Raw genomic sequence first — 15,600 nt, forward strand, 5'->3', positions numbered from 1 at the left:
AGCGTCTTGATTTGGTACAGTCCAAGCCTTTGTTGTTAGTTCAAAAACAGGCGTGCGGTGCTGTTAAGCATTTACTGGAGTAATGAGGTAGTCAGGGGCGAAAATTTCATCAAAATGTTGGGGGGACAATAAATAACAATTCTCAAGAGCAATTTTTGAAGGGGACACCAAGGCTTTTTTTGTTGTTGCCCCATTTGCATTTGTATTATTTTATTTCTTAAACAATTATTTTAAGAATATATCATTATATTATTTACAATAAACATATTTTAATGATATTTTAGGGGGGGGGGGGGGCAACCCTCAGATAGGGGGGTCCTGACCCCCCCGACCCCCCAGCGATTTCCGCCTACGGAGGTAGTGCACGTGTATGTGTGTGTGTGTGTGTGTGTGTGTGTGAGTTGGTTTTTGTGGTTTATGAGGAAATTGTTTTTAGGTTACAAACTAGTAATAACAAATTTTTATAGTGTATCATGCTAAAAATGTGGTTTATGAGGACAACCCTATTGTACCTGTAACTCAAACGGCTTAAAAAAACATAACAAATGATGTTATTTTGAAAATGAAAAATTACAAAAGGTTTCTATAAGGGTAAGGTTTAGGGGTAGGGTATAGAATATATAGTTTGTACAGTATAAAAATCATTATGTCTATGGAGAGTCCTCGTAATGATAGGAATTCCAACGTGTGTGTGTGTGTGTGTGTGTGTGTGTGTGTGTGTGTGTGTGTGTGTGTGTGTGTGTGTGTGTGAGCGAAAGAGAGAGAGAAAGAGAGATTGCGTGTGGAATTACTTATGTTTGCAACAGTTTTCGTCAGCAATAACATTGCTTCAAATTGACAGGATGGAAGTTTAAACATACTTCTCAGCAGCAGCGAGTGTCGCCATTATTGTGTATAGCTTTTCTGTTGATGAACTACTCTTTACAACCCCACTGAGTTGCAGGGTATTGCTGACATGAAGGCTCTGTTTGATGGTTGCGCAAGTGCGAGCGAAGGAGCGCGAGGGTGCTTTCAACTTGTGGTGACAAGGGCGTGGTGGAGTGTGCATCTGGGGGAGAGGGAATGTGGTAAGGCTTCACTCCTGGGTGATCATTATGACTAACAGCTGTTTCTTGTTGCAGTAATCCTGGAAGAACGATAAGAGAGGGGCCCTGACTGTGCTCTTTTGAGTTAAACATTTGTGTGAAAAAATAAAAGTTACCATGTTTGAGTTGAAACATTGCCAATCTCCCACTTCCTCCTTTAGGGTAGACATGAACCTTTTCACAGTGGTGCCGAAACCCAGAATCTCGAGGAAGCTAGCACTACGTCATGGAGTCCTCGCCTCTGGACAAAGTTATCCAGTCCCTTGCCAGCATGCATCAGGCTCAACAACAGGCCCTGCTTGAGTTGCATCAAGAGCAAGACCAGTGCTTCCAAGACATTCTCCGAGCTCTAGTAGAGGATCGTCAGGCACTATGGAGCTTGTTACACCAGGGGGAAGGCCCAAGCATGACCCCGGACCCAGCAACCTCCATGGCTTCAGTCACCCTCCTGAAAATGGGTCTTCCAGAAGGGACAGTGTGTCCAGTGCCATCGCCTGGCGTCGCTGAAGGAAGCGGTCCAGCTGGCGGAGGTCCATATGGCGGCGTGCCCAATCGCGGAGGAGCCCTCTCTCTCTCTCTCCTCCCCCTGTGTTTTCTCCCATCTCTTTCCACTCCCCTCTCACTCTCTCCTCTCTCCAGGCCCTGTTCCAGCACCCGGAGGCATGGAAATCCGCCACAGAAGCCGGCTCCTCGCTTGCACTGGTTTATCCCTTTCCTGGCGACTTCAGGGTCTAAGCAATCTCCCCCTCAGGCTGATGTACCTGCCCCCACAAGAGTGAGTGTAACAAAGAAGGACACTGGCAGCTGGATTCTTCAAACACAGGTAGCGAACTTTTAATTAAACACTTCTCTGGTTTACAGCTTCACAATAATTCATCAGCTTCACAGTAACACATCAGCTTCACAATAACACATCAGCTTCACAGTAAGGCTCTTGACCCAGTCTCTCTCCACGATCTGGCACTGCCGTGGTCCTTTTATTCCACTCTCCCCAATCTCACTACAATTAGAAACAGTGTTAGTCATAATTTGGCTCAGGTGTATGCACCCTTACTGCTCTCTCTCTCCCGACGGATGCTCAACCACACCCCCGCTGCCATATACACTCATGCCAGACTGTGCTCTTTTGAGCTAAACATTTGTGTGAAAAGTATAAAAGTTGCCTTGTTTGAGTTGAAACATTGCCTGTCTCCTGCTTCCTCCTTTGGGGTACACAAGAACCTTGTCACACAACTATTGGAGACGAAATACATTGAAACGCTTTTGCATATTCAAGTTATTTTGGATAATATAGAAACTGTTGTACTGATAAAGTCATGGGGTTGTGTTGACATCAAGGCTCTGTTTGTTGAGTCTCTATGTGTGTGTGTATATGTATGTACAGTATATGTGTAAGCTTGTATGACTGGGTGAGAGCAAAACAGAGACAGGGAGCGTAATAATTCTTTTCATCAGAAATTAAAATAAATGTAGGATATTAAAGACATTGTTTGTCATTCTTATCCAATATTTTGCTGTGGTAGCCAGCAGGACTCTTTGAAATAACTGAAATAATTTGTTATGCGGTCAAGACCTAGAACTACCTAGTTTACTGAAAAATAAATGCACACCTTAGAATGTCTGTCAACCAATCAGAATCACACATTCAACAAACCTGTGGTTTAATACAGTATAATATAAAGTTGGTGTGACTGACACAGAAAATTAAAGCTACACACACACACACACACACACACACATATTCTAAATCCTTCAGTTGGGTGCCACATTCCTTCTATCTTCAGATTAATATGTTCAGATCAAAATTCTGAACTGAATCAGAATTTGGAAATGATTAAGAGACCCCTGGCTTTTCTCTTTATTAGGCCCATAAATGTGAGTTTCAGTTTTAAGATAAAAAATAGACTTCTATCCCTCAAATTAAATATGGTATCTACCCTGGCCTAAAGCCTGTTATGTCTCTACATTTTATATATATATATATATATATATATATATATATATATATATATATATATATATATATATATATAAGACATTAAGAAAATAAAACACACAAAACACATATCTCCAGAATGATATGATATTATTACACACTAAAATCAGAGATACTCTTCATATCTGTAGGACTTGTCGCTTCCTGAGGAAAGGCAGCATTGGCTGGCATTGCTCGCCAGTGGCTGCCATCACATGTTTTGAGTTTCACCACCAGTTTACTATTCTTGCTGTGATGCAGTTATTTGTGGAGCAGTGTTGCACGGCACACTCTTCTCCCTTAAATATCTGCCGCTCCATGTGCCAATTTCAAACAGCCCTTGAAAGCTGCTGACGTCCAATCCAATATCCTCAGGCTTTTTAAGAGGTTTGAATGTTTTTGCTCTACCTTTCTGTACATGTTAGATTCTGACCAGAGTTTAAAATCCCCAGTCATTAAATCCTCAGTGAGGCAGCCTGAAACATGCAGAGTTTATTTTATTATGGGATGTTCAGACAGCCACAAAGCAATTTTAGTAACTTTGGCAGCAGCCATGTGTGTTTTAGCACTGGGGCCTTATGTGGCACAGTGACCCCTAAGATAAACACAGCAGTGAGTGTGTGTGTGTGTGTGTGTGTGTGTGTGTGTGTGTGTGTGTGTGTGTGTGTGTGTGTGTGTGAGAGAGAGAGAGAGAGAGAGAGAGAGAGAGAGAATATATTCTGTATGCTGGAAAGGAGTATGTGTAGTTCGGCGTCTGTCTTTGAATAACAGTATGCAAGACATGAAAGTCGTCTATTGTCTGAAGTCCATCTCAGTCATTTTCAGAGCAGGGACATTAAAATGCCTCCTCCTCACTGACACCAGAGAACGGGACTAAATGTATCTTCAAACAGCCTTTCTGTCTATGAACCAAGCCAAGCCAAACCAAATTAACCGTATGCTTGTAGCAGTGTCTGACCTTTGAACTTTACCCCCACCCAGATCCTGAAAGGATCTGAGAAAGAACTTATTTTCACTCTCTTCAGGTGTGCCTCCAGTCTTGTGGAGTCCTGAAGTATCCTTCTACATCCTCTGGCTACCTAATGTGTCCCTAATTATGGTGAATACTGGTAACATTGGACAACTGGTGATACACTTAAGCCCCATAAATACTTCCGGAGAAGTTCTTCTTTGTTCAGGGGTAAAAAATGGTTGAAACAGCCAAGCCACACCACTGTATGCACCGATTACTCTCTGAAATTGTGATTTTTAATGACACTGATACAACAGCAAAGATTGAAAGAGTTTTAATGGGAAGAATACAGACAAAAGAATGATGATAAGAGAGGTATATCTTACTATGGGCATATGTGGGAATGGCAAAGAGTGAATGAGCATTTAAAGAGTATTTGAGTAGATTTGATTCAACTAAAAAATGTTATGTCATGGTGTTGGAAAATGTCTCTATGCAAACTATCTTACTGGAAACCGTGAATTAGCAGCCAGTCTCAAGGTATGTGGAGCTCGTGAAACTAACACAAAACACCTTTTTGAACAGATTATGTTCTAAATTTCATCACACCTGTTCGTTCTTCGATTTCATATAAAATGTATCACAGCCTTTACAGTAAAGGAATGTGCCGGGTTCAATAGAAGTTATTGTCAGTCAACAATATTTGAGGCATAATGTTGATTAGCACAAAAATTATCATAAAATGTGGGATTTACCAACATAACGATGCCAGATTACAGGGTTTCCGCATTACATCGTCTTAAAGTTGTAAGACTGAATATAAATTTACACATATATGGTTAGAAAGCTATTTTATCACACTCAAATCATATTAATACATACAAATAATGTTTACGTCTTTTGACTATAATTTTTAAACTGTGATTTAGAAACTTGTCACACAACTATTGGAGGCAGATTAGGATGAAATACATTGTCATTAATGTTTATGAACTTGCTCTATTCACTTCCATGGTAAGTGCCTTACCACGTGCTTTTTTTACACACACAAAAATTATTATTTTGTGGAGACAACATTATGCCACAAATGCTGTAGATGTAACCCGGGACATTAATTTAAGCCTAATCATCTATCTGTATGTGTATATTATTACTTAAAATCAGCATTAAGATAATATGAAACTATATGGTATAACATTAATGTAGCCATTTTGATTATATTTTTTAGACAACACCATAAAGTGTCCCAGTTAATCTTTATTCACCTACCTGTATTCACCAGAACTTTCTTTCTCTCTCCATTCGTCTCTTTCTTTCTCTCTCTCTCTCTCTCTCTGTCTCTCTCTCTCTCTCTCTCTCTCACTTACATCCTCAAAGCCATCAAATACTGTAATTTAGCCTTTTTCAGGGGAAAAACTACAACCTCCAAACTCTCACTTTTCAACTGATCAGCCGAGAGGCGGCCACCCACATCTCTCAGGGTGGTTAAGGCTTTCTCGTAAGGGGTGGTGGGAATATGAGTGACTGAGAGGGGGCTGTGTAGGAGAGTAGTGGTAAGGCCATCTTTAAGGTAATTGTGTATTTGAGGGGTGGGGGAAAAGATTGAGGGAGGGTACCCCAGCATGTAATGAATGCTTGATCCAAGGTTGACGCCAGACTTTTAGGTGGTCCTACCCTGAGTCATGTGGCCCTTTAGCCCCCGATACTGATCCCCTTCCCCCCTCTGTCCTGCTCCACTCAGGTGGAACTCACCTGTTCAGCTGTGACTGGACCAGAACAAAGGGATGGCCAGAAACCCACAAGCATTGGCGCCTGACTCTCTGTCTCCCTCTCCTGCCTCCAGAGACTCCGTAACCCTGTCATCACATTACCTCACATCAAAAGCTATAAGCTAATTACAAACGACTGAGGGCATGCACGCAATAAATACAAAATCAACATAATTGATTTTATCCTCTTAGCACTCAAATGAAAGAGACAGAGCAAGAGGAAAGAAAGAGAGAGGGAGAAACTTGACACAGTCAGCCAAAAGTTACAGCTCAGTTTCGCTCCATTGCTGGATTGAAAGCTGGATGAATTAAAAGACGACTGTCAAGTTTGCAAACAAGAAATGTGAGTGACAATAAACACATTATGATGCAAAAGAGAGGAAAAGGAATAGAAAGTGGGGAAAATATGGCACATTCAGAACTCAACCAATGACATAAAGGGACTTTTCAGATCCACTCATTTGTCTACTTTTTTTTTTTTTACTCAGGATGTATAATGGTGGAAAAAAATAAATATGTTTTATATATGGTGAAATAATGTGCTTAAAAGGAGGGAAGACACTGCTGGTGTGGTGAGAAGGGGCCTTTATTTATTCAGAACATCTTCTGTGCTAACTCATGTCTTTGGCTGGGGGCCGTTCAGTGTGCTGTAGTCCTTAACGACAGCTGAAAGTGAAGAACATTGATTCAGAGTGTGATACTGCCCTGTGTTCAGATTTATAGGGGAAAGAAACCTCAATCAAATCAATTGAGCATTTGCAAATGAGACGGCAGCCTTGTACAGTTCTCCCATTTGCTGTGGACTTTAGGCTTCTTTTTCCTCACTCATGGAGTCCAGAGCATTTGGATTTTTTTTTCGTAAATGGCTCGAGGATGACAAAATTGATCAGAAAGTTACCTCTGTTGATACAGTATACATTTTTTGAATGCTAGACAAATATAATTATATAACATTTTTATAAGGGATGTCAGAATGTTGCTTCCAAATATTCCAGTACCCTGACATGGGCCCTATTGTGCTGAGTTACTGACAAGTGTCATCTCCCATCAGACATTTTTGCATTGGTTCAATAATTTTTACCTTCTCCTGTGACAGAAAGCACACTTTATCATCAGAGTTGGATACCTGGGTTCTTGTCCTGCATTGAAACCAGGTAGTAATTGCATTCACATAATCTGTGATGAGAAGGTTCCATTTTCCCTTTATTGTTCCACTTTTTTACTCGACTGACGGTCAGGTTTAGGGTTGGGGCTTGAGTTATTGAGTTAATAAAATGTGCATCCTTCACTATATTACATCTTTTACAGCTAAAAACAACTTGCTTTTGGCACCCCTCTGCTGGCATTGCACCTGGAAACTAGAGCTCAGACATGCCCTTCAAGCTCGAAGGAGCTCAGAAAGACTTCCCACGGGGGAACTGGGTAGCTCGGCGAGTGAAGAGCGAATAACTCTAGCCAGGTCACCTAAGCAACCAAATTGGCCCGGTAGAGTCACATGGGGCAACCTCCTTGTGTTCACTATAATGTTGTTCGCTCTCGGCGAGGCACGTGGTGAGTTGTGCGTGGATGACGCGGATTGACAGTCTCAGACGCGGAGGCAACTGAGATTCATCCTCTGCCACCCGGATTGAGGCGAGTCACTACATGACCACGAGGATTTAGAGTGAATTGGGAATTGGGCAATCCAAATTGGGGAGAGATAAAAAAGGGAGGAAAAAAAAAAAAGACTTCCCACTTTGTCTATAGTGGGCAGCGATTTCAAATTAGGCAAGCTCAGACAAGGTTTGTTCCAAGAAATGTCAACCTACTGTCTCTTAATTCAAAATGAGATCAGTCTGAATAACATGCCAGATCCTTGAAAGCACACTAAATTATACCATAGTTTTTTAAGGGTACAGTTTTTTTCAATTTTCTTTTACATTGGTACCATAGTGTTTATGGCATGTGCCATGGAAATATCATGGTATTGTATGAAGTACCTTAGAGTATCATGTAAATGCCATAGTACAGGAAAATGGTTATCATTCAGTACCATCGTATTTCCATCTCATATCATCACTGTTCCATGGTAATGGTATTTTTTGTAAGGAAGGAGAGCTCAGAAATGAATATTGTAGTTGTAACTATGTGTCCCTTTCCTATTTTTTACCACAGAGAACTAAGAATACACTTGTTATTTTGAGATGTTGAGTATAATTATTTCCTTTAGATGTGTAGGTGCGTCTCTTCTTTGCAGTGTCAATCCTCACTGTAACCCCCTATCCTGGGAGTTGCTCCTTCAACAAATCTTGGTATGTTTGGTAAGTTAAATAAAGCTAGGCTGCAGCTAAATGCTGGCTTCCTTAAGCAGAGAGAGTGTGAGAGAGAGAGAGAGAGAGAGAGAGAGAGAGAGAGAGAGAGATGTGTATGTTGTACAAGTAAGCCATCTAATGGACAATAATGGAACGAGCAATTTGATTTAAACACACTATTTCATAGCCAGTAGGATGGACAAATCCCATACAGTATGCGTGAATATGTTTAATGTGTGTATGAGAACTATGGACTTCTCAGTCTTGGTTTATGGCTCATTATATTCTCATTTATTCTGTTTTTTTTTAAAAACTCACATTATCCATAAAACGAAGATGCTAGAAATCTTTCCCACTTCATCTGGTCCCAATTAATGTTTTACAGCAAATAATTACAGCTTTCTGGAGCCTGGGAGCAGAGGACACAAAACAAATAAACTCATACTAGTTCATACATTATGTGTCATAGCAGCCAAACTGGATATGTTGGAGGTGTTAATACATGATAACAGAAATGGTGTTTAAAATGTGTAAATCAAAAAGACAAAAAGTAGAAAGATACAGAGGTTCTCCTCAAATAATTTTTAAACTTAAGTCTCAGTGCTTGGCAATTCAGGTTTAGCTATATATTTGATGAATGCTGCCTACTTAATGCACAGTTTCATACCCGTATAATATCCACTCATTTGAAGACAAAGTACACAGTAACAGGTGCCTAATGCTGCAATTTCAGTTACAGAATATTTCATCAGACACTCTTATTGGCATCTACCCAAGAGAATAAGAGAGTAAAAGAGAGAGTGAGATGAATGGGAGAGGATATTTCCAAATGAAATCTTTCATTTAAAATTATCCACGATATCCATTTCCCTTTTAAACTGTGCAAAGAATGAATAAAATGGCAGAGCTTTTGAAAAGCACATTATGCAGAAAGCAATTAACAGATACACAGGGTGGTTAATTTAGTAATAATACCTTAGCAGCTGGAACTCGGGTTAGTTCAAGCTGTTTTATCCTCTCTCCAGCTGCTTCTGCACTGACAAGAGTGCTTAAGCTGAAGTGGATTTGGTCATAATGAAGAAGACACATCTAGATAGGTCTGCTAGAAGAGATCTACTAGGGAATAGCGATTACCATGTAGAAAAATCCCAATGTATTTTTGCACTTTATGTAAGTGAGTGATTGTGATTCGAGTATCTGAGAGAGGGTAGCTGATTTTCCTTAGGTTTGTATTTAGGTTTGACTACAGTCGGGTTTTTCTTTGATTTTAGATACATTTTTTAGTCTCTTTTTTTAGTGGTGAACATTGGCATACATCTTATTGCTATCCACCGCAAATGTGCGGCAAGCAGGAAGAATTGGTATGTTATTTGAGAAATAAAAAACTTGAACCCTTGCGATATTTGAAGGATGTATGAACATACAATCCTAATTTACACATTTGTGTGTTAAAGGCTAAATCGGCGCATTTCCCAGAAACAGAGAGACGACGAGGTTAAAATAGGCTTATATGAGATGTTTTTCTTTCATTTCTTCAGACCGCAATGTTTCAAGAAATATGTGGGTTCTATTTATACTTTTATAAACCAAATGTATTTTGTTATTGGATCTGTTTTGAATTACAAGCAGCATCTCTGGCCGTTACTGGTGACTGTCAAAACACACCATGAACTACCTCAGAGAAGCTGCCTCTGATTAGTGATGGGAATATCAGATCATTTTACTGACTTGGATCTTTGAATCTCATTCAGCAAAACAAATTCAATTCATTTGTCATGTGACAGCCGTATAGGCTCTACAGGAAACAGAAATTATTAGTCCACTTCCCAACTTCGGATCTGATGCTGCGTCTCAATTCGCCTACTATATACTACGTCCTCAAAGAATCTACTTTTTTTTATGGAAAAATACACACATTTGAGTGTGTAGCAAGAGAGTGTTCAAGTATTGAGACATATTATAACATCATAACATTGCATCTTGAAAACTATAGACCCCTTGATCACATAATTACGTGTCTCCTGTTACTGCACATTGACCTGTCAATTATTTTGTTACATTGATCAATACATTCACATTCTGCCTTTCATTTTTAGGATCATTCATTCACTATTCCTCATTACATTTATTTTACTTTATCCTGCAATGCTTCCTACAGTAATAAAGAGAAGTAGTGCATTGTGAAGATCTCTTATGTGTCTTTCATAAGGAGATCCACTGATGTTTTACATATGATACATGTAGTAATGTGTATTTAATGCAAGTCAAGCTGAGACAATGTAATTTGCTATCATTATCTTCAATAAATGTGTGAAGTTCAATATGTAGCAGATGAAATACAACGCATGCAACAGTAAATAAATCTTGAACAAGTTAAAAAGTTATCATGTTAAATCTCCATAAAAATCTCAGATTATGTACCACTTCTTGAGTGTTATTCCAAGTCAGAAAAACAGAATATTTGCATTACACTGTGCTGGATTGACTGTATGTCAATGGAAGAGATGCTTCATAAAACCTGAATGAGCGGAAAGCACGACAGCTCCTATATACCCGTATATTCAAGGGAGTGGCATGCAAAGACCACATGCCAATCCCTATTGGCCTTTTATCAAAGATCAGAGGTGTCTCGGGCTCCCAAGAGTGACCCCTAGTGTCACTTCATCAACACAACATCTCATTCCCTCCATCAGGGAACGGAGGTTACGGAAGTAACCAGGACGTTCCGGAAGTAACCAGGACGTTCCCTATGTGTCGATGAAGTGACACTAGGGGTCCCCTACAAAAACGCCACAACTAGCTGTACTGTGTAACGTGACCTGATGACAGCTTGTCGTGCCCACTGAAGAACAGGTCCTTGGGCTGGTGCATGGCACAACTGTTGCTGGACATTTTGGTATAACTAAAACCTGGTGCAGACTTGCACAGCAGTTCTATTGGGAATGTAACAAGGCTGATGTGGAGTGGTACTGTAAGCATTGTGATGTGTGCACTGCTAAGAAAGGACCACTAGCTGGAGCTCCTATGGAGAGGGTCGCATTTGACATGGTTGGACACTTCCCTTTAACTGACAGAGGTAATCGTTATGTGTTGGTGGCAATGGATTACTTCACCAAATGGCCTGAAGCCTATACTATCCCGAATCAGGAGGAGGAAACTGTAATTGACTGCTTAATGGAGGGTATGTTTAGCCATTTCGGGATTCCAGGTGAACTGCATTGTGACCAGGGCCATAATTTTAAATCACGGTTGACCACTGAGCTTTGTAACAGGTTGGGAATTTACAAGACACGAACAACCCCCTTGCATCTGCAAAGTGACTGTTTAGTTGAACAGTTCAACTATACATGAACTACCCAGCTCGCTGTGTTGACCAACCATCATCAGCAGGACTGGGACCAGCACATTTCACTTCTCTTTGCCTATCACACTGTACAGGAGTCAATTGGATGCACCCCTGCCGCACCGATGCTGGGGAGGGAATTGCGCACGCCTGTGGAATTGACATGGGGCCGGCCTCCGGACTGCCAAACTGTCCTGACTTAGTTTATGTTGGGACCCTACAGCTCAGGATGGAGTTAGTACTCCAGACTGCGATAGAACACATGAGGCAAGCAGGGATGCATCAGAAACGCAAATATAATTTAAGGCAAAAGGGCAGGGGGTTTCAAGTTGGCGAACGAGTTTGGGTCTACACCCCCCGACGGCAACATGGTCAATCTCCCAAGCTGGTATCTGACCGGGAAGGGACCTTTGCAGTACTGAGTCAGCTTTCGGATGTGGTATATCGTGTCCAGCTGAGCATACAACGAGTAGTTATCCATCGGGATCGTTTGGCCCCATAACTTGAGGAAATGGAGGGGAGACCAAGTCCCAGAGTAAAGGAAACTCCTGAGATAAGCCTGCTAGTGACACCATCGGGGACGCCAATCTGAGCGGTCAATGCACCAGCCCAAGCACCACCAATGCAACCAACGTTGTTGGCACAGGGCAACAATACAAGAGTGGACAATACAGAGAACTAATCAGAGGGGGGGTTACCATGACGGTGAATGCTGGGGTGTTTGGTTTAGCTTGGGCCTGGCTTATTGAATGGTGAGTGAACTGTTCTTTAAGTTGAGTATATAAAGTGCTGTTCTTGAATCAGCAAACAAGCAACACTCAGTCTCCTCTTCATTTCCACATCCATCCACACATTACTTTACAATATTATCTGATATTCCATAAACATTGAGCAATATTTTAGATGAATATTGCATAAAAAATCTTACATTTTCTTCTAAAACAGTTTTTTCCCCCCAGAGTAAATTACCAATCGAATCCTTTACAAATGAATATATCATGGCAAACATATTGAAAATTAGCACCCAGTCAACACCATAGCAGTTTATGCAGTGGTCTAAGGCTTTTTCTCCATTCACTTGCATTCAAATAGCTGTCCTTGTTGACCGATCTAAGACGGTTGACGTATCCAAACTAGCCGAATGAGGCATCTACGTATGTACACTACCATTCAAAAATTTGGGGTCACATGCCTGAATAGTTTATCTTAAAAACCTTTTGATCTGAAGGCATATGCTTAAATTTTTTTAAATTAGATTTGTAGACAAAAATATAATTGTGCCAACATATTAATTTATTTCATTACAAAACTAAATTTTTTTAGAAATAAGTTTCTAAAAAATACGTTTTGGAAATGGATGACTTGGACCAAATCATTAAGAAAAGCATCCACTAAGTGCCCTGCATATATGGGAACTCCTTCAGTACTGTTTAAAAAGAATCCCAGGGTGATTCCTCAAGAAGTTGGTAGAGAAAATGTCAAGAGAACATGTCTGCAAAATCTAGGAAAAGTGTGGCCACTTTGAAGATGCTAAAATATAACATGGTTTTGGTTTATTTTTATTTTTATATTTTTTAGTCACAACATAATTCCCATTTTTTCCATTTCTATTTTTCCATAGTTGTGATGACTTTACTATTATTCTAAAATGTAAAAAAAAAAAAAGAAGAAAGAAATAATAAAGAATGAGTAAGTGACCCTAAACTATGGTAATACATCTATGGTAATATCATTATAAAAGTTCTTCGATCTATGTAAGTAATATGATCCATTTTGATTGATCCAGTATCGACTGATCCATCTCTTGTGATTGGTCATGACTTTATTGGCCATGCCTCCACCCAAACCCTGCTATCTGCTCTCTTGCAACTGGATTTATAAGTGCACAGGTGAGTTTTGCCACAGGTTTATCACAGTTGTTGCAAAAGTCAAGACATAAAGATTTGAAGTGGCATATATGAGATGTTACAAGTACAAATTTGTGGTTGCACTGATAACTGAATTTAAGTACAAAAGTACAATTTGAATTCAAAACAATTTCATAATTTTATGAATTTTTTTATTATTGTCTATGAGTGCAGATTGCAACATTCAACTTCAGTTTTTACATAGGGGCTCTGAGTGTCAATTTCAACTTACAAGTACAAATATTTGTTGTAGCCTACAAGTTTTCATATTCAAATCTACAAGCACTCGAGTTCTGCTAAATTTTACTTTCATATATTGATGTGATCCTTCTCATCTTATTGTGTCTCTGATTAAACACACATTCCATGTATAATATTTTCAGAACCTTCACTGAAAGCAATGTAATTTTTTCAGGTGCATTGTATATTCATAGTATTTCTGATACTCTTTATGTCTTCTATTCATTTGTAGAATTAAAGGATGTTTAATTCAAGGCTGAATCAGAAAACACTAAAATCTGTTCTCCAAATCACATACCATTGTCCAAACACTCTCACACACATACACTCTGCACTTTTAATACTACCATAAAACTTCAGTATCATTTGGTGCACTTACTCTCAATGTGTTTAGCAGTGAAATCCAAATGTAGCAAAACCATTCCACATATGGCACATTTGTTTTGTTGCTTGGAAACTTATTGTTAAATGAGCAAGAGAGTGAGACAGTGAGAGATGGAGAGAGAGAAACATGATGGAAAGAAAATAAATAGCAATGCATATTGCAGCACAGTAAGTGGCAAACAATATGTGAGAAAATAATTTAAAATATATATTTATGACTGTGGTCTGTTTGTCATTTGGCTTGGCTACTGCTCTGTTGCTTATGTAAAAAAGGGGGATAATTATATTCATGAACAAAAAAGCTAAAGCTCTGTAATAAGGGTATGAGTAACAGAGCACACGCTAAATGTATTTGGGGTTCAGCTCCAGATGTGGGTTCTCGGTTAAGCATCACATGGATCCACTTTAAACTCAGTGGGAGTGAAAGAGAGAGAGAGAGAGAGAGAGAGAGAGAGAGAGAGAGAGAGAGAGAGAGAGAAGCCAGGGCTTCTGATCAGAATGAGCTGATGTCTTACCCATTGCCCTCCAGTCCTGTTTGTTCCTTTGACTATAGTCTGTTTGACCACAAGACCAATTCATACTATTGCTCTTTCTCTCTCTCACTACGTGAGTGAGTAAGTGAGTGAGTGAGTGAGTAAGTGAGTGAGTGAGTAAGTGAGCAAGCGTGCACATTTGCATCCACTGGCCCATGCAGGAAACTCATCCCACCTCATAAAGAAAAATAGAGTTTAAAAATAGGAGCGACAAAGAGAAATGGAGGAGAAATCAAGGGAAGGCAGGTGATATTTCCTCTATTCCTTTATTCATACTTTTTTCTCTTTCTGTTCACAGGTGTGATAAGCATCCTGTGGGATCAAAGATTTTAAAGGCAGAAACCAGAGAGACCAAACCAGCTGTGCTGCAGGCAGAGAAAAAGAGCGAGAAGCAGAGAGAGGAATACAGGAAACTGAAGCTATATCAAACAAATAGCAACACGTAAGTCCATTTCCCTTTAGAAAGGAACTGAGACTCAGTTCAACCCAAAAGAGCAGACTGTCACTAAAAAATGTCACAGCATTTTTTTTAAATAGTAATTTAGCTGACTCTTTTTTTATCCAAAGTGACTTACTGTACAATTTTGCAGGGACAATTCCCCTAAAGCAACCAGAGATTTAGAGTCTTGCTCCAGAGCAAACATGGTTTGTTCCTTGTGAGGCTCAAACAAGCTTGTTCAAGTGCAATCAGTGTGGTATCTCAGCTGATAGTGTTATGCATTCAATGCAAATGATCAGGGTGTGAGTGTCATAGAAGCACCACAAAATGAAGTGGTTGCTTCAGCAAATGCATTTTCATGTCACATTTGCTTTTTATGACACTGTAACAAAGGTAAATATTTGGGCAGATAAAGGAGGAAGCAGGAACCAGAGTTCATTTTATTGACAAATACCAAGAATCGCTGTACAGCTATACTCAAAACATAAGATGGCTTTTCAGCATCTCTCAAATAAACAGTCTGCTTTTCAGCTTCACAGAACACAAGACTCTCTCTCTCAGGGGACAGATGACCCTGGTCTGCCTGTCTCTCCTCTCTCTGTGAACTGGCCATCTTTTTATCTCCCCCGAGTCTCACTGTGAACATAGAGATGGTAATTAGTCACAATTCTTTTCAGGTGGA

General features: G+C 39.9%; 1 protein-coding gene across 1 annotated transcript; it reads left to right on the forward strand.

The window, feature by feature from the left end:
• The first annotated feature begins 974 nt into the window (after window positions 1-974).
• Window positions 975-14,930, forward strand: LOC127618573 (uncharacterized). Its single transcript, XM_052091120.1, has 3 exons — window positions 975-1,067; window positions 1,247-1,908; window positions 14,778-14,930. The coding sequence occupies exons 2-3, from the start codon at window positions 1,312-1,314 to the stop codon at window positions 14,781-14,783; spliced, it is 603 nt and encodes a 200-aa protein (XP_051947080.1). The 5' UTR covers window positions 975-1,067; window positions 1,247-1,311; the 3' UTR covers window positions 14,784-14,930.
• Window positions 14,931-15,600: the final 670 nt, after the last annotated feature.

Source organism: Xyrauchen texanus, chromosome 2 (genome assembly GCF_025860055.1).
Source record: "Xyrauchen texanus isolate HMW12.3.18 chromosome 2, RBS_HiC_50CHRs, whole genome shotgun sequence".
In the NCBI taxonomy this organism is placed as follows: domain Eukaryota; kingdom Metazoa; phylum Chordata; class Actinopteri; order Cypriniformes; family Catostomidae; genus Xyrauchen; species Xyrauchen texanus.